The 23,117-nt window shown below is 41.0% G+C and overlaps 1 protein-coding gene across 1 annotated transcript in view; it reads left to right on the forward strand.

Annotated features, from left to right (window-relative positions):
* The window catches only part of LOC135577055 (zinc finger SWIM domain-containing protein 6-like), a 193,088-nt gene that overhangs the window by 88,670 nt on the left and 81,301 nt on the right, over nucleotides 1-23,117 (forward strand). Inside the window, exon 2 of the mRNA XM_065044697.1 lies at nucleotides 10,321-10,677. Coding sequence (XP_064900769.1) covers nucleotides 10,321-10,677 — 357 coding nt within the window. The remainder of the gene's footprint in view (nucleotides 1-10,320; nucleotides 10,678-23,117) is intronic.

Genomic DNA, 23,117 nt, shown 5'->3' on the forward strand with positions numbered 1-23,117 from the left:
TAAAATCGGTTAATTGAAGAAACTTGGAAAACCACGTCTAAGGTTTAAAAAGCAAGCATTCCATTTAATGACAGATGCGCATCACTCAGGCACACTCATGGAATAGATTTGCCTAGTGAGGGCCCCCAAACAATTCCCAGGCACAGGTTATATCTGCACAGATCATACATATTCATTACATTTCCAAGAAATGCTTTGCATATGCATTACATCCCTTTGTTATTCAGCTTGTAACCTGCTTGCGCTGGTGTCACCACATTATCTTCTGAGAGAAAGGGCATTGTCTCTTACCCTTCTCTTGCTTATCTTAACAAATACCGTTCTTGTGACTTAATGCCTAATAAGTGCTTAAAACCTAACATCTGTGAACCTTATTAATTTAATAAGTGACTAAAGTATATGACCCTTATTCATGTTAACTTATTTTATTACTAATTGCTGAATTTAGGTATCATTAATCCCTCCTCTTTTCTTGAGAGTTTGTAGTCATTAGGCTTCAACCTTCATTAAAATCCAAGATTAAAATAAGCAACATTCAGCTAAAGGACACTTTATCAAACAGTCTTGAGATATGTGATAAAGCAAGACTCAACTAATTGTGTGGGCTTCAAAATGTCTAAGCTGCAAGGTCAATAGTGTCTATAGTTCATGATTAAGTGTTTTGCAAGCCATTCTTATCTTTGTGTGAGCACTAAAACTGAAAGGATTTATATATCTTTAGGTTAGCAATTGCAGACCGGATTCACTCATTCTTTCAAGTGATGACAATAATGCATCAAATATATATCAAATAAGTCTCACCTTTTCTAAACTCTTTGTCACCGTTTGATTGCAGGGTGACAATAAACTGTGGCAGATGCTTTGTTAACCCCCTCCCACCCCTTCCCACTAAGGAGAGTGATAGGAAGAAAAGAGAGACAGACTTGCAAGTTGGAAGGAAGTTTAAAATGTTTTACTAATGCTACTAATAAAATAGAGAAAATAATACAAAATATACAAAACCAATCTTGAATTTTCCCAGTAGCTCAGCACTGCTCCAGCAGCTGCAGGGCAGGCACCCAGAAGTCCTGGGTTGGACTCTGCAGCAAACTGGAACTGGATTCAAGGATGCACAATTTGTTGCTAGGCCTGAGATTGCAGGGACAACTCGCAGCGTCCTCTCCAGATGCTGGCCATAGTTGAAGAGGATGAGACCCTTGTGATCTCCCACTTTTGTATGGTCTTTTGATGTGAATGGGATGGAATACTCAGTTAAATTTAGTCACCTGTTCAGTTCTCCTTGCCTCTCTCACGGGACGTGAATCCTTATCAGCGACCTTGTATTCCATTGCTATGTCTACCAAAACATGTATCCAACTTCAGAAAAGTGCAGTTACTAAGAAGAACTTAGCTGAAACGAAAATTCACTAAAAGAGAAACTGGTCTTGTTTTTAACAAAACCAGGACACTCTTTTAGTGACTGCAGCACAACTTCACTTTAATCTAGTGTGGTGAATCCAGGAATTGGCTCCTTTATGTTACCAACAGTACCATACAGAGTCCAGTCTTTCAAGGTTTGTCCTTTTAGGTCCAAGGACAGACTAGATCTCCAGGTCAGAAGGAAGGTACAGGCACATCCACTGCCACAGGTGATTTCTCCTGGATATACCTATGTAATGATAAGAAAGTTTTTCCCAAAGACAACATATATTCAGTGAGCATTTTGTTCCCCAAAATATGCATTTGATTAGTTTTTCTTGTCAAGTTTACTGAATAGGGTCTCCCATAAAACATTTCAGTAATATTGTTCAGTAACAGATCATGGTGAATTTACTAAGTCTCTCACAACTAGTTTCCACAGAATAAGTTTATTAAAACAATCTGTGGTTTAATTTCCCAGCTTCATTGGAACCAGGGATCTGCTGGGGATGCCTTTAAATTGCTCCTCAGTCTTCTTCATTCAGTATTACAGCTTTCTACTTTCTAGCAGCAATATCACTGTAGTGGGGGAAAAGCCCACCTCCCCTTTGTGCTGCTTTAGCAGCAGGCAGCCACCTTTTTTCCTTTTTTTTTCTTTGTCGTTTAGATACAGGCAAGGCCACACAGCTGGTGTAATCATTGGTACCAAGTGGGAGTTGCCAGGCCTTGTTACAATGAGCTGGCTGAGTTTATCTTGCAGCTTGACACAGGCCTCAAATTTATATTCAAGCTGTACAGCACAGATATGGGCTCTTTTTGCTTTTTTTTTTTTTTCTCATTACATTCCTGCTATTATACACTCTATATGCAATTTCAATTAGTTGAGCAATTGTTACATTCTTCAGCCCTTATTTACCTTTTGCAATTCATTACAGATGTCAATAAACAACATATTAAACATCAGTTCGTAATTTTCATTTTTCTCGGTCCAAATCAGTTCATATTCTAGCAGCTTTTAAATACAACCTCTCCCAAGTTCACATCCATCGCAGCAATTAGTTTTCTTTCTCATATATCCAACTAGCACATAACTTCAATGTGAATCAGAGTTTAACAACTTAAATTATTTTCTGTTCTCAAAAGTATTACATAACAAATGAGCAAATTAACATACAGTACTGTCCTTCATCCCATTTTTCCAGCCTTCTGCAGAACAACATTAATTGCAATATAGTACTATAACTTAGAATCCTATATTTGGTCCATTTTCCTCATTATCCAATTTATACAAAAGCTACAATTAAGTGTGATATCATTTCGAATTTTATCAGAGGAGGATTCTACTTATTTCTGAAACAATTTTGGCAACAAAATGTGGTCCTCGGTCAGAGGACATTCCAATTGGGATACCAAATCTAGATATGAATTCTTAGTATTCAAAATTGAATATGAGAGTCCAGTATCTACCAAACACTCAGCCTCTGATCTTTCCCAGTTTAATTCGGACCAAGGGTTTCTGCTGTTGGGGAAGATTTCCCTGGTCCCCATCATCATTAAGTTTAGCAAACTTATTTAAGCACAGCAACAAACAAACACCGAATTTCAATTCTGGATACTTTTTCATAATTGAGGGCACTCTCTTTTCCAGTGTCCATCTTGTTTACAATATGCACATTGATTTTCTCCGAGCTTCTGGGGTTCAATGCCTTGCCTTTGTCCTTTTACTCTACTTCCTTGAGTCATTCCCTGACCCCAGCCTACTCCCTGATATTTATCAGAGATTCCCTCTGTAAGTCACAGTTAACTGAGCTTCTCATTTCTCTTTCTGCCAACCTCTATCACGACACACGATCCTCCAAGCAACATCCAAATCCCTAGCATCATCTCCTTGCAGTTTTGCAGTTTACATGCGGCCAGAGTTTTGTCTTTTCCTTTCCCTTCCCTTTCCAAAACCAACTTGATACCACATTCTTTTTTGCCATTCAGAATGCCTCCACAAATAGCAAAACATCTTTGCATACATGACCTCGTCCCATTTGCCTTTTCACTTTAAAAACCAAATCAATTGCAGCAAAGTATTATAATTCAAGGTTCAATTCTCTGGCCACTTTTCCCCATCATCAAACTTATACAGCAGCCACCACTGATTACAATATTTCACCCAGACACATTTCGAAGTTCTTTCCAATGTTTTAAAACACCCTAATACTGATTTCTTAAGAACATCACTAGGAACAGACATTATTGACATTTCTGAATAGGCAACTAAAAATTTTACTGAGAATTATTCAGAATATTTTTTCAGCTGAAGTTCACTTTATAATAGCTTGCTGTATTGTTGCCTGAATCACAAATGGATGTAGCTCCCCTAGAATAAGAGGCTTTTTTTCTTCACTTTCTTTTTTTTTTCTGTATCTACAGGAACATTTTAGAATTTTGAATTCTGAACTACTGAGAGAAAAGAATCCAATAGTCTAAAATTTTATATTGAATTACTATTTATTGTTAATTTAAAATTTATATTTTACTTTTTTTGTTTTCTTGAGCCACAACACCATAAAATCTCAGCATAAAATTTCATCCCCCCCCCCAGGATTTTACATGTCTGCTTGTTCTGATTGTTTTATTTGTTTTGGTCAGTATCTAGACTTGGGTAGATTGAGGAAGATGCTTTATAACACAGGGTGACAGTAAAAATAAATTAAGTTTGTGAGGTGCAATTGATGATGCTTATTTAGTGCAGTAAATTTACTGCTTATGCTGTTGGATTAGTGGAACTCGCTATTTCAAAATTTGGTTTTGACTTGAGTAACTGAAAGCTGACCTGTTGCTGTTTCTCTGCATGCCACCATTGTTTCTCCTCTTTAGTGCCTTACAGTTTTAAGTTTCTTTTATTTTAAAGTATTTGCTTTCTATGACAAAACTCAGAAGTGAAATAAATAACTTACGCTTTTTCTATGGATAAACAACATTTAATCCAATTCCTTGTATTCCTTAAACACGTGTTCATTAGAGCATAAGCAAAACAGCGCTGGGTGCGCGGGGGATTCGCTCCACCCAACACGCACACCTTTAAACAATAAGAAGTGTGCTTAAATACAGTAAGGTATTACATATTCATAATGACCCCAGGAACACCTATAGATATTCATAACCTTTCCCCGCTTCTGATTAAAATGAGTCTCAGATAACCATTTCCATAGACCCTCCCCTGTTGCGCCTGCGCAGTGCCACTTGGTGAATTTGAGGAGGGGTCTTTGGATGAAGGCTCCTTCAGCTTCGTCACAGTGAACATTTTACCTTTGGCTCATTATGTTGAATTGACTGGGACCCAAGCTGCCAAGTCGATTGAAACCAGACTGGCGCCCCCTTTTGCTGTAAATCTTCGTTATCTTGTCTCCTCAAGTTTACAGCTAGGTGCAGTAAAACTTCTTATCTTGGCATTCGATGGGGTTCTGTTCTTCTTAACATAAAGCTCTAAACTAAGCATTTATTGTGTAGCTAAGCCTTAAAGTGTTAGTTCGTTAGTAGGCACCCATTATATGTTAACCCTTAAAATGTTAGTTCCCTCTGTCAATATAACTTCAAAAAACAAGTTTCATAACTTTTTACATGGAACTTAACCACCTTTTTCCTTTTCCAGGTTCAGAGCCCGTGCCTCATTTGGTTATATCTGTAAACATTAAACATCTTAGCACGAATCACAACTGCATTTTTCACAGAAGGATGTCTGAAGCGTATATACTTGTGCTGGCAAATACTACATTGTGGTAATGCATTTATCAGGCAGTTTTACAGTCCCAGAATGTTTTTACTTAATGGATTGGATGCTGTCAATCAGATTTTGGCAAAAATGACTTTGTAGAATTTAGTGACTTAACATTTTTGTCCTGATGGCACTTCAGCACAGTTTCCTTCCAGAAGTACATCAGCTGGAAAAGCTATATTTTGGCTGTTAAATAATTTTTGTGGTGTGTTTGTTTCTGAGGTGGGTGTTCAACAGAAACAAAATTACTTTGCGAAAGAGCTTCATTTGATATATTGTCTTAATGCTCTAACTGCTATTCTAAATGCATTTTTGTAGAATGCAAATTCTCTGCACAATGAAAATGTCAGCAGAGCTTGAACTACTGGTCATGTGCTGGTTTGAAAACAGCAAAACATTTTGAATTGCAGCAGCTGAAGGGCAGAGATGAAACATGCCTGCTCTATAAATAGTAGTGACCAAATGCTTTTCTGCCTGCAAATCTTTTCTTGTCTTTAGATAATAAAGAACAAGCTTTTTATTTTAAAGGTTGAAACACTAGAGTTCTTGGGGTTTTTTTGAACGGATAAATACTTCCAGCAAAGGTTTGTATTTCCCTTTGAAGGGAAATACATGTTTGGAGCAAGGACTTGCAGCTTTTAGCTGAAGAGACTTTTTCTGCTTCTTTGGATCTTAGTGAAATGTCATTATCTTTGAGGCCCTGTGCAGGTGATTCCTTTTGCCTTCTTTCAGAAGTATGTAACATCTCTCTTCTTGGCAGGCTATAAATTACTGCCAGCAAAAGCTTTCTAGCAAAGCACAGTGTGTTAATTTTTTTACCTACTACAAGCTTTTGATATTTTGTTTGGAGAATATTAGATGATGAGGTTAAAAAATATTAAGGCTATGTTTGCTTGAGGGGAACAGCCCTCCTTGTCGAGTACTCTGCAGTGTTGTGGGCTAGTGGAGAAGGCAGCGTTTGATGTCTGGTAGGTTAAATTAGAATAACCCTACTAGGGCTTCTGAGCTCAAATTTTGTGAATTGTTTTGATGCATGTGTCCCTTCCCAACAGATGGGATGAGGGATGAGTTAACTCCGAACGCGACACGCACCCTGACTCAACAGATGAGATCAGGTGTGAGTTAACTCCGGGTAATTCTGCGTGGCAATGCGAAGTGAATGACAGACAGTCACTCCAGGGGTCCAATTACGAATTTACTAAAAGCACGTGGTGGTATACAAATTACAGCAACTAGTGACTTGGCAAAAGTATGTTATAATATCACAAAACTTATCAATACATTGACAGCAAAACCCCTTCTACAAACGGTGGATTGGCAACAATTAGTAACTATAATACAAAACTTAACAAGACTTTAACAGCAGAACTTAAAATTATGTTACGTTTATATGTTCAAGAAAAAGGAAAAGAGAGAGAGAGAGAAAGACTAAGATATGAGAGAGAGAGTAAGATATAAACTAAGATATGAGAGAGAGAAGAAGAGAGTAAGATATCACCACTCCACAGGTTATCGATCCAGTGATGTCCAGTGAAGGGAGGGTGGACGCGTTGAAGACTTCGGTCATGCTGCACAGCATATACACGCCACACCTGATGCCACACACTGGGTCATTTTATAACCCAGTTAATTTACACGTGGGCAGTTCATCTCCTCCCTCTGCTCGCTCTTCATGCTAATTAGGAAGACTCTTCTGGAAATGGGTCTGGGGTCTTCAAACTAGTGGAAAGTTCACGGTACTGACCAGAAGTAAGTTGTCTTGCCCGTCAGGGGTAGCTGTTGGTTCATGGTTTATTCTAATAATTAGTTGTCCGACAGGTGGTTCATCTCATTCCAATTAGGCCATGAGGCCTTCACAGCAATTGATAAGGTGCCTGATACCATAACCATCTATCTCTTCCGCCAAACACAACACCTTGGTAAAGATAAGGGAGATGCCTGCCTAAACAACCATCCATCTTATCCTCCCAAAGTAACAAAAAACAAACGTTTAAGGCATAACAAGGTCGTTTGTTCTGCTAAGGATGGGGGGGAAGCTCTTCAAGGTTGTCACAGCATGTAGAAACCTTTTTAAAGGTTGTATTTAGTAACATCAATTTCTTTCTTTAAATACACAAACAGAAAAGAGTTCTTCGTAATTACCAGGCATAGTGCATCATTGCACCATAGTTAATACAGAGCTTCTATGTTTTAGGCTGCAAGGGCAGCTTTTTGTTTTAACCCTCTGGATGGGCTAGGTAACTTGACTGTATTAGTGCTGTCATTGTTTAGATCAGGATCTGTGTTTATAAACGTTGCTGCTTGTAACATGAATTCTCAGAAAATCTCAGTGGAGAGGGAGGGGAAGCCAGGAGCTGTGTTTGTGTCTGAATGAGAATAGGGAACTTAAAGGCAGGTCCGCTATTAACTCTAAATAGTTCTGGAGACACTCATCTGTCCAAGAAAACTGTAATCTTTTGAGTGCTTGAATTATATGCTGACAAATTGAAAGTGACAATATTGTTGGAGTAGCTAGTTGTGTACTTTTAAAAAAAATAGCTTAACAGAAAATCTTTCATTGGGTCTTTTTCTATCAGAATTAATAGAAGTTTAGCTACTTACTAAGAGCAGGAAGGAGTGGGATCAAGCCCTTTCAGTGTTAAAGTGTTAAGCTTTTTCCTCAGCTCATAGATGAAAGGGTTTTATGTATGCTTCATAGGAAAGAGACCACCAATCCAGCTCTCATTTACTGGCAATTAACCTGAAATAGAGCTGGCTAAGTTTTAACAAAGCCTCTTTTTTTTGAAAGAGGGCATTTATTGGGAGCATGTCATGATTACTTAAAAACTGAAGGGAAAGGCAGAGGGAGGATTTCATGATTCAAGGGGCAATTCCCCAATTCCCCTCCCCTTCTCCGTATAAGTGTTGAGTGGAGCCAAGAGCAAGAATACCACCTACACCTGGGCTTCTTCATCCTCTTTCCCCCCTTCCTCTCTGTGTACTTTACAGCTTATTGCCTCTTCAGCTTCAACTCTAACTACTTTAACTGCTAAACATCCTCTTGCAAAATTGAGATTAGTGTATGTGTGAACACCTTCAGGGTAGAGTATCAGAGTTCTGGAGCTGAATGTAATCCAAACAGTGATGCTGACTACACAAACTGCTCTGAAATGTACAGCATAAACAAATGGGAAAATGAGAGTTTTTCTTCTTTGTTTTCTGTAGTTTGAAGAGCTTTTTGAAAACAATTGGAGATGCAACATTTTGGACTAGAGCTATGTATATATTTCTTTTTTTCTATTTTTCATGTGATATTGCTTCCCACAACACAGTTTTCTTATATTTCAAGAATACTAAATCAGTTTTGGACTTTCAGTGAGTGTGGTTTTATATTACTTCCATTATAAATAGTTGACATATAACACCTTACTTGTAGTATCCATTCCAGATTTTATATGAACAGTCTGTTTGAGTTTAATACTGATACAGCATATGAAATGTGTTTGTATTGCTATGTATCTATACCTCTGACTTTGGCGTGAGCCAAAAATCAATGTCATGTTTACATAAAATTCAAAAGAAACACCCAAATTCTGCAGTGATAAAGTACTGAGAGCCAAACCTGGGTCTTCATGTTGGGAAAACAGAGATGGGTTTAGGTCTGATCTTCAGAGAACAGATTTTGAGACCTTGGTTCAACAGGGTGCTTTGTTGAGTAGTGGCTGAAGTGAACATCTTTCTTATGGTATGCTGTACCTTCTTGCAATATAAGAAAACCCAACTCTTTTGGCTTGTGTTTTATTGTGTGTCGAGGGTTAAGATTGCGGGGTGACAATAAAACCCTGGCAGATGTATTGTTAACCCCCTCTTCCCCCCCCACTTCCCCCTTTTTTGCCCCTCCCTCTCCCCCCTTCCCACTCAGCAGAGGCGATCGGGAGGGAAAGAAGGACAGAGAGAAGAGAGTTGGAAAAATTAACAATGTTTTACTAATGCTACTAATAAGAATAGAGAAAATAATACAAAATATACAAAACCAATCTTGAAAGTCTCAGCAACTGCAGAGCTGGCAACCAAAGTCCTGGATTAGACTCTGCAGCCAACCGGAGCTGGATTCAGTCTGTCACTAGGCCTCAGTTCGCAGGGACAACTAGCAAGGTCCTCTCCTAATGTCGGCCATAAGCAGAAGGGAAAAAGCAAAGGCAAAAAGGGAAAAGGGACGAGATCCTTGTGATCTCCCACTTTTATATGAAGTATTCACGTGAATGGAATGTTATACACAGTTGGTCAGTTTCTTGGTCACTGGTTTCTCGTTGCCCCTCTCGCGAGATGTCCATCCATGCTTATCAATAAGTTTGCATTCCATTGCTAGGTTTACCAAAACATGTGTCTGGTTCTCCAGGAAAATGCAGTTAATATGAAGGCTTTAGCTGACAGGCAAAATTCACTAAAAGAGAAACTTGTTTTTAACAAAACCAGGACATTGTGCCAAGTGGAAATGCAGATTTCTGAAACAGTACGTTCATGTCTCATTCAGTATTATAAATATGATATCCTGTGTATTGGTAACTGCAGCAGTTTCCATCTCCAAAGAGCTACACAAATATAGCTGCCCTACCAGATTGCTTGGGTTGAAGGTGAGCTTTAGCATTAGCTCAGTGCTGGGGGAGGTGAAAACAAAGAGGTCAAGTGACTTGTGTCAGTGAATTGGTGGTAGAGTTGAGATTAGGACCTAGGTTCATGCCACTGGAGTGCACTACTTCCAGGTTGAGAGAATGGTTAAATTTGCTGGTAGGTGCACACTCCCTGCTGTGGGGTTTGGAAAGTTGCTGCCAACTTGCTGAGCTACTGGGAGTTTCACATTGGTCTTAATTGGATGTAACTCTACTTCTGCAGCTATCATTTACCAAATTAATGTTTTTCTTACTATCAAACTTTTATGAATGTTGTGATGGAATGACAAAGAGGGTTTGTAAACTAGCTCCTTTTGATTTTATTGGAGATGAAAAGGGTACATATGAAAGAAAGGGTTCATCACATTTGTAATTAAAGCAAGTTCTTTAAGATATATAATTTCTCAAAAATAGATGATGATTTTTACTTGATTAATGAAATGTTATCGATAATGAGAAATGGTATTTTACTTGATAATGTAAGCTCTCTTTTATTTCCCTTCACAGGTTTCCACTTGAGTGGCACAGTGACAGAGCCTGCAATGCAATCGGAGCCAGAAACTGTTTGCAATGTAGCTATCAGCTTTGATCGTTGCAAGATTACCTCAGTGACCTGTAGCTGTGGAAACAAGGACATATTTTACTGTGCGCACGTTGTGGCACTCTCTTTATACCGGATCCGCAAGCCAGATCAGGTCAAACTGCATCTTCCCATTTCAGAGACACTCTTTCAAATGAACAGAGACCAACTACAAAAATTTGTACAGTATTTGATCACAGTGCACCACACGGAAGTTTTGCCAACTGCTCAAAAATTAGCAGATGAAATTCTTTCTCAGAATTCAGAAATCAATCAAGTCCATGGTAAGTCTGATACTACTTCTTCCTTTTGTTTCATTCGCTCTTTGGTTTTGAGCTTTGTTTTTTGTGGCATTCAGAAGCGTGACCTCCTGAGGTCCCTTCCAACCTGAATTATTTTGTGATCTTATGTTGTTTACTAAAGAGGATTCTGCTATTGAATCTTTGCTTTAAGATGTTTAGGAAGTAATATTTTTTGGAAAAGAGAAAATACATGTTTGTTAGCTACAGAGTAGGTGGGACAAAATAAGGGAGTCTTTCCGATAATGGGGCTTATCTGCAGCCTAGCCCCTCTCCTTAGGGTCCAGTGACCCTGGCAGGCCCAGGCAGGTGGTGCTGCAAGAAGGTGAATTTCAGGAGCAGTGCTCTTCTTTGGCTTTGAGGGCTATGGGGATGTGGCCAGAGGCAAGGTGATTGCTCTAGATGTTGTGGGACATACTGAGAAGGTGGTTCGAAGAGCTGCCTGGTGGTAGTGCAAAGGGAAGCTAAAGCAGACGCAGGACATGAAGCAACAGAGGAAGATGCTCAGATGTTGTAAGCTGAAGGCATGTATCATGTGAGAGCTGGCAAGAGCCTGAACGTAAGGAATTAAGGGGAAGGAAGAATTATGGTGAGTATGCACCTGGTACAGAGAAAACTAAAACTGTCAAGGGTGATTAGAAAAGGGGAAGGCAAGGGTGGGAAAGGAAGGGCACATGATGGCTATATTAGCTATACTATGGCTAATGTAAGAGGGTAAATGACAGAAAGGGTGTTGCAGAGAGTGCTTCATCACCATTGTCTGTAATTATTGTCTGCGCTAATCAGAGGCATGTTGATCTTTGTCAGCTGTTTCCATATTGTTAATATATCTCTTTGCTCATTAGTATTTAAAGTATTTTCAGAGAGAGATTTAATGCTTATATCACAGACCAAGTAGCAAAAAGAATAGGAAACAAAAAAATAAGTGGTTGATCAATTACGAAATTTCACAATGATTTTGAGTAGGGTAGTTTAAAAAATATCCACAAAACTAAAATGTTTGTCTTTCACATGTTGCTGTTTTCCTAGTAAATGAGATTGCAGTATGTCTCTATTGCATTTTTCAATAAAATACTCAAAACCGAAGAAGAAAATCCAGGCAGCACAAGAAAATAAACTGCTATTACCAAAGACAAAGGTTACAAAAGAGGATCTATATTCTCCTGATTTTCCTCTCAGACTCCCAAGAAACCATGGCCTGATTTTTTTTTTTTTTTTTTTTTTTTTTAAGATAAGCTTCTACCAAGCTCAAGATGAGAGCATCCCAACACGTAGGAAGTCAAGGAAAGGAGCCAGGAGACCTGCGTGGTTAAACAGGGAGATGCTGGGTATGCTCAAGTGGAAGAGGAGAGTTTACAGATCATGGAAGGAGGGGCTGGCCACTTGGGGAGAATATAAGGCTGTTGTCAGAGGGTGTAGGGAGGCAACTAGGAAAGCTAAGGCCTCCTTAGAATTAAACCTGGCGAGAGGGGTCAAGGACAACAGGAAGAGCTTTTTCAAATATATTGCAGATAAAACTAACACCAGAGGCAATGTAGACCCACTGATGAACAAGGTGGGTGCCCTGGTGGCAGAAGATACAGAGAAGGCAGAGTTACTGAATGTCTTCTTTGTCTCTGTCTACTCTGCCGGAGGCTGTCCTGAGGATCCCTGTACCGCTGAGGCCCCAGAGGAAGGCAGGACAATGGAGGAGTTTGCCTCGGTTGATGAGGACTGGGTTAGGGAGCAGTTAGGCAATCTGGACATCCATAAATCCATGGGTACGGATGGGATGCACCCACGGGTGCTGAGGGAGCTGGCTGAGGTCATTGCTGGACCACTTTCCATCATCTTTGCCAAGTCTTGGGAAATGGGAGAGGTGCCTGAGGACTGGAGGAAAGCAAATGTCACTCCAGTCTTCAAAAAGGGCAAGAAGGAGGACCCAGGTAACTATAGACCAGTCAGCCTCACCTCCATCCCTGGGAAGGTGCTGGAACAACTTATCCTTGGTGCCATCTGAAAGCATATCAAGGATAAGAGTGTCATTAAGGGCAGTCAACATGGCTTCACCAAGGGGAAGTCATGCTTGACCAAGCTCATTGACTTTTATGAGGGCATAAAGAGGTGGCTAGATTATGGCAAAGCAGTGGACGTGATCTACCTTGACTTGAGTAAGGCATTTGACACAGTCTCCCACAGCATCCTCACAGCTAAAATGAGGAAGTGTGGACTGGATGATCGGGTAGTGAGGTGGACTGCGTACTGGCTGAAGGGAAGAAGCCAGAGAGTCGTTGTCAATGGGGCAGAATCCAGTTGGAGGCCTGTATCTACTGCAGTGCCTCAGGGGTCAGTACTGACAGTATTCAATATATTCATCAATGACTTGGATGAGGGAATAGAGTGACTGTCAGCAAGTTTGCTGATGACACCAAGCTGGGAGGAGTGGCTGACACGCCAGAAGGCTGTGCTGCCATCCAGAGACCTGGACAGGCTGGAGAGTTGGGCGGGGACAAATTTAATGAAATATAACAAGGAAAGTGTAGAGTCTTGTAACTGGGTAGGAACAACCCCAGGTTCCAGTATAAGTTGGGGAATGACCTATTAGAGAGCAGTGTAGGGGAAAGGGACCTGGGGGTCCTGGTGGACAGCAGGATGACCATGAGCCAGCACTGTGCCCTTGTGACCAGGAAGGCCAATGTCATCCTGGGGTGTATTAGAAGGGGGCTGGTTAGTAGGCTGAGAAAGTTTCTCCTGTCCCTCTACTGGTTCCAGGTGTGGTCTCACCAGGGCAATTGTGTCCAGTTGTGGCCCCTCAGTTCCAGAAGGACGGGGAACTGCTGGAGAGAGTCCAGGGCAGCCACGAAGATGCTGAAGGGAGTGGAGCATCTCCCGTGTGAGGAAAGGCTGAAGGAGCTGGGGCTCTTTAGCTTGGAGGAGACTGAGGGTGACCTCATTAATGTTTACAGATATATAAAGGGTGAGTGTCAGGAGGATGGAGCTAGGTTCTTCTTGGTGACAACCAATGATAATACAAGGGGCAGTGGATACATATTGGAACACAGGAGGTTCCATCTAAATTTGAGAAGAAGAAACTTCTTCTCAGTCAGGGTGACAGAACACTGGACCAGGCTGCCCAGGGAGGTTGTGGAGTCTCCTTCTCTGCAGACATTCAAACCCACCTGGACAACTTCCTGTGTAACCTCATCTGGGTGTTCCTGCTTCAGTGGGGGGATTGGACTGGATGAGCTTTTGAGGTCCCTTCCAATCCCTGACATTCTGGGATTCTGTGATATGTTTATGATGTTAAAAATTCCAGGATTATTTTAAGGAAAAGGTTAGTTCCTCTGATTATATACCAAGTAAGTGTTCTTCTGGGATTCATATTATTTTGATCTTTAATCAAATGACTTAAATTGGAAAAAAAAATGCTAACCAGAAGAAATCTTCTTCTGGTTCTAATAGCACAGGCAGCTGAACATAAGATCACCATTCACTCTGTCATGTCTCCTGTGCTGCAGGTGTTCAGTTTGTAATACAAAACTGTCTTATAGACCTCTCTTGCTTTGAAAAGTTTAACCTCACTAAATCAGTGTTTTAAGAGGAATTACATTGAACACTACTTGAAGGCACAGGTAAGTAACAGGAAAAACTTACTTACAAAAACTTGCATATAAAAGAGGACACCTGACACAGAAATGCCATAAACAGCTTTGATGAAAGGAAAGATCTGAATCTGGAGATGGATGAGGAAATGTTCCTCAGTGTTACCTAGAGATGTTTTCATTCCAGGGTTGTTTTATATGTTTTATATAAAACTTCTGTTGTTTTGTTTTGTTTTTCTCTTGTGATGGCTGTACTAGTTCTGGTTTTCATATATTTCTAGCGACAGTCAAAATTAGTCGGCTCTTGAATACTACTACATATTGTTACATAAGAATGATCCAGGGCTTTGAAGATCTCTGACCACAGCAGTCTTGTTGACTTGCTTATGAGCTGGCTAGGGAGATGGAATAACTCTGCAGTGCTTTCCTTTCACAAAAGGTGAATTGTTTATTTGTTCAAAATTCTGTCTTATGCGGCATTTGATGACTGGCTTTGGCCACTTTCCTTGCAAAAGAGGTTACTAGGGGAACTAGTGAAGTGAATTAACTATGATTTTGAAATGACAAATCCTTTTAGATTCCTCAGTGGATAGAAGTGATGCAGTATCTTTTCTTGCTTCATGACTGAGCCTCACTCCAGGAAAAAAATAAGGGGATGCTGTTAGAAGCACAGGAATGTGTTGTCTATTCACTAACTTATTCAGGAGAGCCAAGTGATTTATTGGAAATCCTCTCTGTATTTGCCATGCTAATTTTCACTTGAGGGTTTTGCATGTTTTTGAGGCACAAAAGCACCTCTTACATTTGAGATTTGTTGTGTTTTGATTTTCTCATGTGATAGTGCTACAGCTGTACATGTTCCTGGTGATTTCAAAGCTGGAGATCTGTTTAATGTGTGGGGTCTAATCTTCTGTACCGAAGACAATAGTAGGTGTTCATACCAATACCCTGAATCTGTGCTGCATAACTGTTGGCTTCACATTGGATTTCAGTTTGGGGATTGTGTGAACCAACGCAGGCACGTCGCGAGAAGAACCAGAGGCCATGAATGCATTTGCAAAGAGCAAGTTTTATTTTAGTTACCTCTCTACCAGGGGATCTCCGAAGTAGCACCTAAGCTCCCAGGCAGAGGTAATACAAGTGGGGACACAGACACTATTAAGTTCAGCCCTGGTAGAAGATCACTAGGCCTTCTGTGCTCGCCTGTATTTCAAGGCTTTATGCAGGCTCAGCCTTCCGCTTTCTCACAATAAAGCAGGAATATCAGGCACAATGATAAGGGCCTTAGACTTTCTCACAGGCCTATGTTATCTAACAAAGAGGTTCTACTTGTCAAGCACACAAGGTCAATAAAACAATTAGTGTGATGTATGCACTTTTTCTACACCACCGCTGCAAGTCACTTGAGCGTATTTACATTTAACCATCCTCCTTGCCATTCTTCCACTATATTCCCATACAGGGATGCTGACTCAGAAAGTTGGATGTAGATTTGGATCCTGATTAACCGTGGCTTTCCCCCCCCATTAACTTTTGTACCATCTGTCCTGTCCCACCAGGTGGGATTAAGGATGAGTTAACTCTGAACGTGACACGTGCCCTCTCTCACCAAGTGAGATCAGGTGTGAGTTAACTCTGGGTATTTCTGTGCAGTAATGCAAAGTGAATGACAGACAATAACTCAAGAGGTCCAATTCAGTTATGAATTTACTAAAAGCACTTGGTGGAATACAAATTACAGTGATTAATGACTCGGCAAAAGTATATTATTATATCACAAAACTTAACAAGACTTTAGCAACAAAACTTACAATGATATTACCTTTATATGTTCAAGAAGAAGGAAAAAAGAGAGAGAGAGAAGGAAAATGAAGTAGATATGTTAGACTAAGATATCAGAGAGTGAGAGTAAGATATCACCACTCCACAGGTTGATCTGTCCCATGACGTCCTCTGGAGGGGGGTAGAAGCGTTGAAGATTTCGGTACACGCCACCACCTCATGTCACGTGTGAGGTCATTTTATTACCCAGTTCATTTACATGCGAGATAGGAGAGGATGGTTTATCTCTTCCCTCTGTTCGCTCTTCATGCTAATTAGGAAGACTTTTCTGGAAATGGGTCTGGGGTCTTCATACTAGGGGAAAGTTCACAGTGCTGACCAGAAGTGAGTTGTTTTGCCCGTCAGGGGCAGCTGTTGATTCATGGTTTCTTCTGGTAGTTGCTTGTCCACCAGATGGTTCATCTCTGTCATCCCAATTAGACCATGAGGCCTTCACAGCAACTCTGTTAACTGCACAAAACCTTGGGAACGAAAATACTATGTGTGTGCCTTCACGGGCATCTATCTTTTCCACCCAAAGTATCAGTTTTAATTGGGATGGGGAAGTGCTTCAAGGTTGTCACACCACCCTGTGACTTAAACACTATTTTTTGCTTCATTGATGGTAGTGATCTTTATGTCCAAAACATCTTCTGCCACCCCATGGTCCAAACAAGCATCATCTTTGGGAGTGGTGATTCTTACATAGCAAACAGGAGAAAAGAGGGAAGAGTTAGAAGAAAGCAAGCGAGAAATCATACACTAAACAATAGCTATGACAACCATTAGGAACAGTAATCAAGTTCTTATGGATAGTCCAATTTGTAATAACCATTGTCCCCACCCAGCTAGTCCCACTTATTTCAGGAGAGAGGAAAACCATGAGCCTGGACTCCATCCGTTCAAGAGGTCTCTAGGTTGCATTGCTAGAAGCAACTCTCCAGTATTGTTATTTTGAAGCCTCAAATTTGAGGTACCAACAGGTACATGCTCGTATAAAGGTTCTCAGTTCTGGAATATACTAGGTCTCTATAGGATTACCAGCTCCAGTAGTACAATTCAAGACATTTTACAGCTAAATTTGTCAGATTTTGTCCATTTTTTGTGTGGTATCATTGAGAGAGGTACATCATCGGGATTGATCTCTATACTCAAGTAGGTCTTCCAAGTCCAAGCCCATTTATAGTTGGTGTGTCCACCATGATCGGCGACTTCTGGGCCTACTGTGTCTGGCATTTCAATGCACCATTCAGTGTCCCATTCAATAGTAAACTCATGATTGTAAGAATCACTCTCAGCGTAAGGGGGCCACCATTCTACATAGGTACACCACATACTAACTCTCTTAGAAGCACAACTACAATTAGATGGGTCTGTCCTACTGTCAGAGGATGGCCATTCACAACATGTTTTGTTCCATAAATCAATCCAAGTAGAATTTGTTGGGACAACAAATTGGGTCCCAGAAGGACCAAACCATGCGCTATTTTTATCAAGGTGGATGTAATCTAATCTTTGATAACATTTCAGAAAGGCTTAGGTTAATCATTGCAAACCCAAAACTTTCTCCTGCAGAAGTGGGCAGTGTTAACACATATTCCCTGTTCGATTTGATTCCAAAGGTGGACAAATCCTTTTATTATTTCCCAAGCCAGGTTTCTATCAGTTACATTTTTGGGAATTTGTCCAGCAATGCATCCATACAGTATATATCCATAACACAAAATCCACAAGTTGCTCCAGGAGATTTTTCCCCTTTTTTGTACTTTATCATAGGTGTTTCTTGTCTAACTATATAGATTTGGTTCTCCAAAAGGATGCTTCTAAATAAAACAAAACAAATCACAAAAACTTAACAAGCTTATAACAGCTAAAAATTCTATAAGTCCCATATGACTTAGTCTCTTCAATTAGCCAATTACATATACCTTGAGGAAGCAGGAACTTTTGACAGGAGAAGATCTAAAGACCCATTTCTTTCCTCTTCTTCCTGAAAGGAAAGAAAAAGGAAAAAATCAGTCCGAAGGACCAGCTTTAGAAAGAGGGACCAATCCACCTATGTCGAGGGTTAAGATTGCGGGGTGACAATAAAACCCTGGCAGATGTATTGTTAACCCCCTCTCCCCCCCACTTTCCCCTTTTTGCCCCTCCCTCTCCCCCCTTCCCACAGGTGATCAGGAGGGAAAGAAGAACAGAGAGAAGAGAGTTGGAAAAATTAAAAATGTTTTACTAATGCTACTAGTAAGAATAGAGAAAATAATACAAAATATACAAAACCAATCTTGAAAGTCTCAGCAACTGCAGAGCTGGCAACCAAAGTCCTGGATTAGACTCTGCAGCCAACCGGAGCTGGATTCAGTCTGTCACTAGGCCTCAGTTCGCAGGGACGACTAGCAAGGTCGTCTCCTAATGTCGGCCATAAGGAAAAAGGGAAAAGGGCAAAAGGGACGAGATCCTCGTGATCTCACACTTTTATATGAAGCATTCATGTGAATGGGATGTTATACACAGTTGGTCAGTTTCTTGGTCACTTGTTTCTCATCGCCCCTCTCGAGATGTCCATCCGTGCTTATCAATAAGTTTGCATTCCATTGCTAGGTTTACCAAAACACGTGTCTGGTTCTCCAGGAAAATGCAGTTAATATGAAGGCTTTAGCTGACAGGCAAAATTCACTGAAAGAGAAACTTGTTTTTAACAAAACCAGGACAACCTAGTATTGATTTTATGCTCCCTGCCATGGGCATCAGTGGCCACCCAGGCATATTTATTGAAAGGGGTTTTTAGTACCAGGCGACTTGCCTCACATTGGGGAGTTCAACTAGGACTGGTTGTCCAGGATATTGGAGAGGATTTGGGGGGTCTTTAGTTTCTTTTACCCCAGGGAGATTTTGGGGCAAAAAGCAGTAATCTGAGGACATCTGTTAACTCCTTAGTGGTATTTCAGATTTTGCCTCCTCTTGGACCACCCCAACAGTAAAGTTCTGTTCTGTTGTCTGATTCAATTGATTTGGGTTTCAGTAAATAACTAAACCACAATTTTAACTTTTCTACTGTATTTTGCCCGGTTGCTTGTTGTACTGCTCCAGATAGAAGCAGCCTTGATACTACTTTTACCCCAACAAGCACATCAAAAGAACATATGGGTTTGGCACTACCACATGCACATTCATCACAATCTTATTAATGGCTCTCAAATCTTGTACCAACCAGTATTCCATAGAATGTGTCTTCTTTACTGGCAAAATGGGAATATTATATTCTGCGTTACCGGCTCAAAGTTCTGTTTATCAGTGTAGTATTGGCTTTACTAGGTACTTCAGCTACTTGTCTTGTTCACTTCACTGTTCTGACTGTAGCAAGTAGATCTGCACCTTCCAAGCATTTTCTTGTGGGATATGCAGCTGAACAGAATTCTCAAAAAATGTTATTTGAGCTTACAATTTACTTAACTAATCTCAGACTAAGAGAGAGATGCAGGGCATTCTGGCATATACAAAAATTCACAAAAGTATATTATTATATCGCAAAACTTAACAAGACGTTAGCAGCAGAACTTAAAATGATATTACCTTTTTATGTTCAAGAAGAAGGAAAAAAGAGAGAGAGAGAAGGAAAATGAAGTAGATATGTTAGACTAAGATATCAGAGAGAGAGACAGTAAGATATCACTGCTCCACAGGTCGATCAGTCCCATGACGTCCTCTGGAGGGAGGTGAACACGTTGAAGATTTCGGTACAGCCCACCACCTCATGTCACGCATGAGGTCATTTTATAATCCAGTTCATTTACACGTGAGATAGGAGAGGGCTTTCCTTCCTTCTTCTTTTCCCCAGCTTTTTATTGCTGAGCATGACATCATATGGTATGGAATCTCTTTGGTCAGTTGGGGTTAGCTCTCCCAGCTGGGTTCCTTCCCAGCTTCTTGTGCACCCCCAGCCTACTTTCTGGTGGGCTGGTGTGAGAAGCAGAAAGGGCCTTGACTCTGTGTAAGCACTGCTCAGCAATAACTAAAACATCCCTGTATTATCAATGCTGTTTCCAGCACAAGTCCAAAACATAGTCCCATACAAGCTACTATGGAAAAAATTAACTCTGAGTCAGAACCAGCACATCTGTTCTGTCTTTACATTTTCTGTTTTGCACTGGCTGCTTCACAGCAGTTGCTGTTTTTCTTTGATGGTGTGCACTGCTGAACAGGCATGTAAATTATCAAAGTGTTTAATTTTTTTAAATGCTGCTGCTTCTTAGAACTTGAGAGTTGATTATATTTAACATGTAACCTGTTATGACCATAAATATAAAAGGCTGTTGCCCTGTTTTCAAATTTTTTTCAGGTGTTCAGAGTTACAAACAATTGTGCACAGTATTCCTGCTTTGATTTCTAAGATTGCAATTTAGTAATTTTAGTAAAAGAGCATGAGTAAGTATGTATGGCTGTATCTATATACTGAATATAAATACTTAATTGCATTTAACTGTAAGCACATGACGTAAAACCTATTTCAAAGACCAATCATGACAGAACTTAAAGCCAGAGGTTGGAGGGAGGGAGATTAATATGTTAGTGTCTATAAACTGATGCAGTTTAATTACAGGTTTACAATTTAGTATTATTATACAGTGCTTTTCATTTTCATAGTTCAAATGGGAACTAATTTATCCTCATGACACCCCTCTAAAGCATGTAAATAATACTTATCCCCAGTTTACATGTGTTGCCTTAAGAGGATTAATTTAGCAGAAGCTCAACTCCCTTGCATTCTAGTGTGTGCACTGGAGGCTGGGGGTGGCTGAGCTTAATCTCTGAGTGATGCCCAATTACATTAAATAACCTCAAAATGGCACTATAAGTCAAATCATACTCAACAGCTGGTCCGGCGTACACGATGGCACAGATTCATGAATAGTATAACATATAGTATAAGTCTGAGCGCATTCAACGAGTACATTGAATTCGCACAATAGATTCATGAATACTGTGGGGCAATCGCAGCCATTGAATTTACACACTTGAACAGATTCACAAATAATATAATATATAATATAAGTCTGAGTGCATTCAATGAGAAATTCTCATTACTAGATCCATAAATAATGAGTTTTATTAAAGCAACAGGTGCAAGTTCTTTTCACAGAATCACAGAATGTCAGGGATTGGAAGGGACCTCAAAAGATCAGCTAGTCTAATTCCCCCGCCGGAGCAGGAACAGTCAGATGAGGTTACACAGGAAGGTGTCCAGGCAGGTTTGAATGTCTGCAGAGAAGGAGACTCCACAGCCTCCCTGGGCAGCCTGGTCGAGGCTCTGGCACCCTCACTGGGAAGAAGTTTCTTCTCAAATTTAAGTGGAACCTTTTGTGTTCCAGTTTGTACCCATTGCCCCTTGTCCTATCATTGGTTGTCACCAAGAAGAACCTGGCTCCATCCTCCTGACACTCACCCTTTATATATCTGTAAACATTAATGAGCTCCCTCAGCCTTTCTTCATACGGGAGATGCTCCACTCCCTTCACCATATTCGTGGCTGCGCTGGACTCTCTCCAGAAGTTCCCTATCCATCTGGAACTGAGGGGCCACAACTGGACACAATATTCCAGGTGTGGTCTCACCAGGGCAGAGTAGAGGGGCAGGAGAACCTCTAACCACCCCCTTCTAATACACCCCAGGATGCCATTGGCCTTCCTGGCCACAAGGGCACAGTGCTGGCTCATTGTCATCCTGTTGTCCACCAGGACCCCCAGTTCCCTTTTCCATACGCTGCTCTCTAATAGGTCATTCCCCAACTTATACTGGAACCTGGGGTTGTTCCTGCCCAGATGCAGGACTCTACACTTTCCCTTGTTATATTTCATTAAATTTGTCCCTGCCCAACTCTCCAGCCTGTCCAGGTCTCTGGATGGCAGCACAGCTTCCAGTGTCAGTCACTTCTCCCAGCTTGGTGTCATCAGCAAACTTGCTGATAGTACACTCAATTCCCTCATCCAAATCATTGATGAATATATTGAATAATATAGGCCCCAGTACTGATCCCTGAGGCACTCCACTAGATATAGGCCTCCAACTGGACTCCGCCCCATTGACCACAACTCTCTGGCTTCTTCCCTTCAGCCAATTCGCAGTCCACCTCACTACCCAATCATCCAGTCCACACTTCCTCAGTTTAGCTGTAAGGATGCTGTGGGAGACTGTGTCAAATGCCTTACTCAAGTCAAGGTAGATCACGTCCACCACTTTCTCATCATTCATCCATCTTGTTATGTCCTCATAAAAGTCAATGAGCTTGGTCAAGCACGACTTCCCCTTGGTGAAGCCATGTTGACTGCCCCTATTGATCCTCTTATCTCTCATATGCCTTGAGATGGCACCAAGGAGAAGTCGTTCCATCAGTTTCCCAGCGGTGGAGGTGAGGCTGACGGGTCTATAGTTACCCGGGTCCTCCTTCTTGCCCTTTTTGAAGACTGGAGTGACATTTGCTTTCCTCCAGTCCTCAGGCACCTCTCCCATTTCCCAAGACTTGGCAAAGATGATGGAGAGTGGTCCAGCAATGACCTCAGCCAGCTCCCTCAGAACCCGTGGGTCCATCCCTTCCGGACCCATAGATTTATGAATGTCCAGACTGCCTAACTGCTCCCTAACCCAGTCCTCATCAACCGAGGCAAACTCCTCCATTGTCCTGCCTTTCTTGCCTTCCCTTGCCTTGCTTTGCCTTATTTCCTTTTAATCCTGTTCTCTGTCCCATCCTCTCTCACTAACCCCTTGTCTGGCTGCATGTCTCTTCTTTCCTTTCTTCTTTCCTTTTCTCTCACTCTCCTGCTTCCTGGCTCTTTTCTTTCAGTTCCTCCATTTCAGTCCTTCAGCCCGGCACTAGTTTTTCCTCTTCCCTCCCTTTGTCCTGCTCCCTTCGCTTTCTCCCTCTGTCCCATATCCTTCTTCCTGTCTTTTCTCTTGGAGACTTTGGGCGAGTTTGGCCCCAAATCTGGGCATGTTTTGTCCAGTTTTCAGAGGCCTCGCTGGTGACAGGAG

Source organism: Columba livia, chromosome W (assembly GCF_036013475.1).
Source record: "Columba livia isolate bColLiv1 breed racing homer chromosome W, bColLiv1.pat.W.v2, whole genome shotgun sequence".
NCBI classification, from domain to species: Eukaryota; Metazoa; Chordata; class Aves; order Columbiformes; family Columbidae; genus Columba; species Columba livia.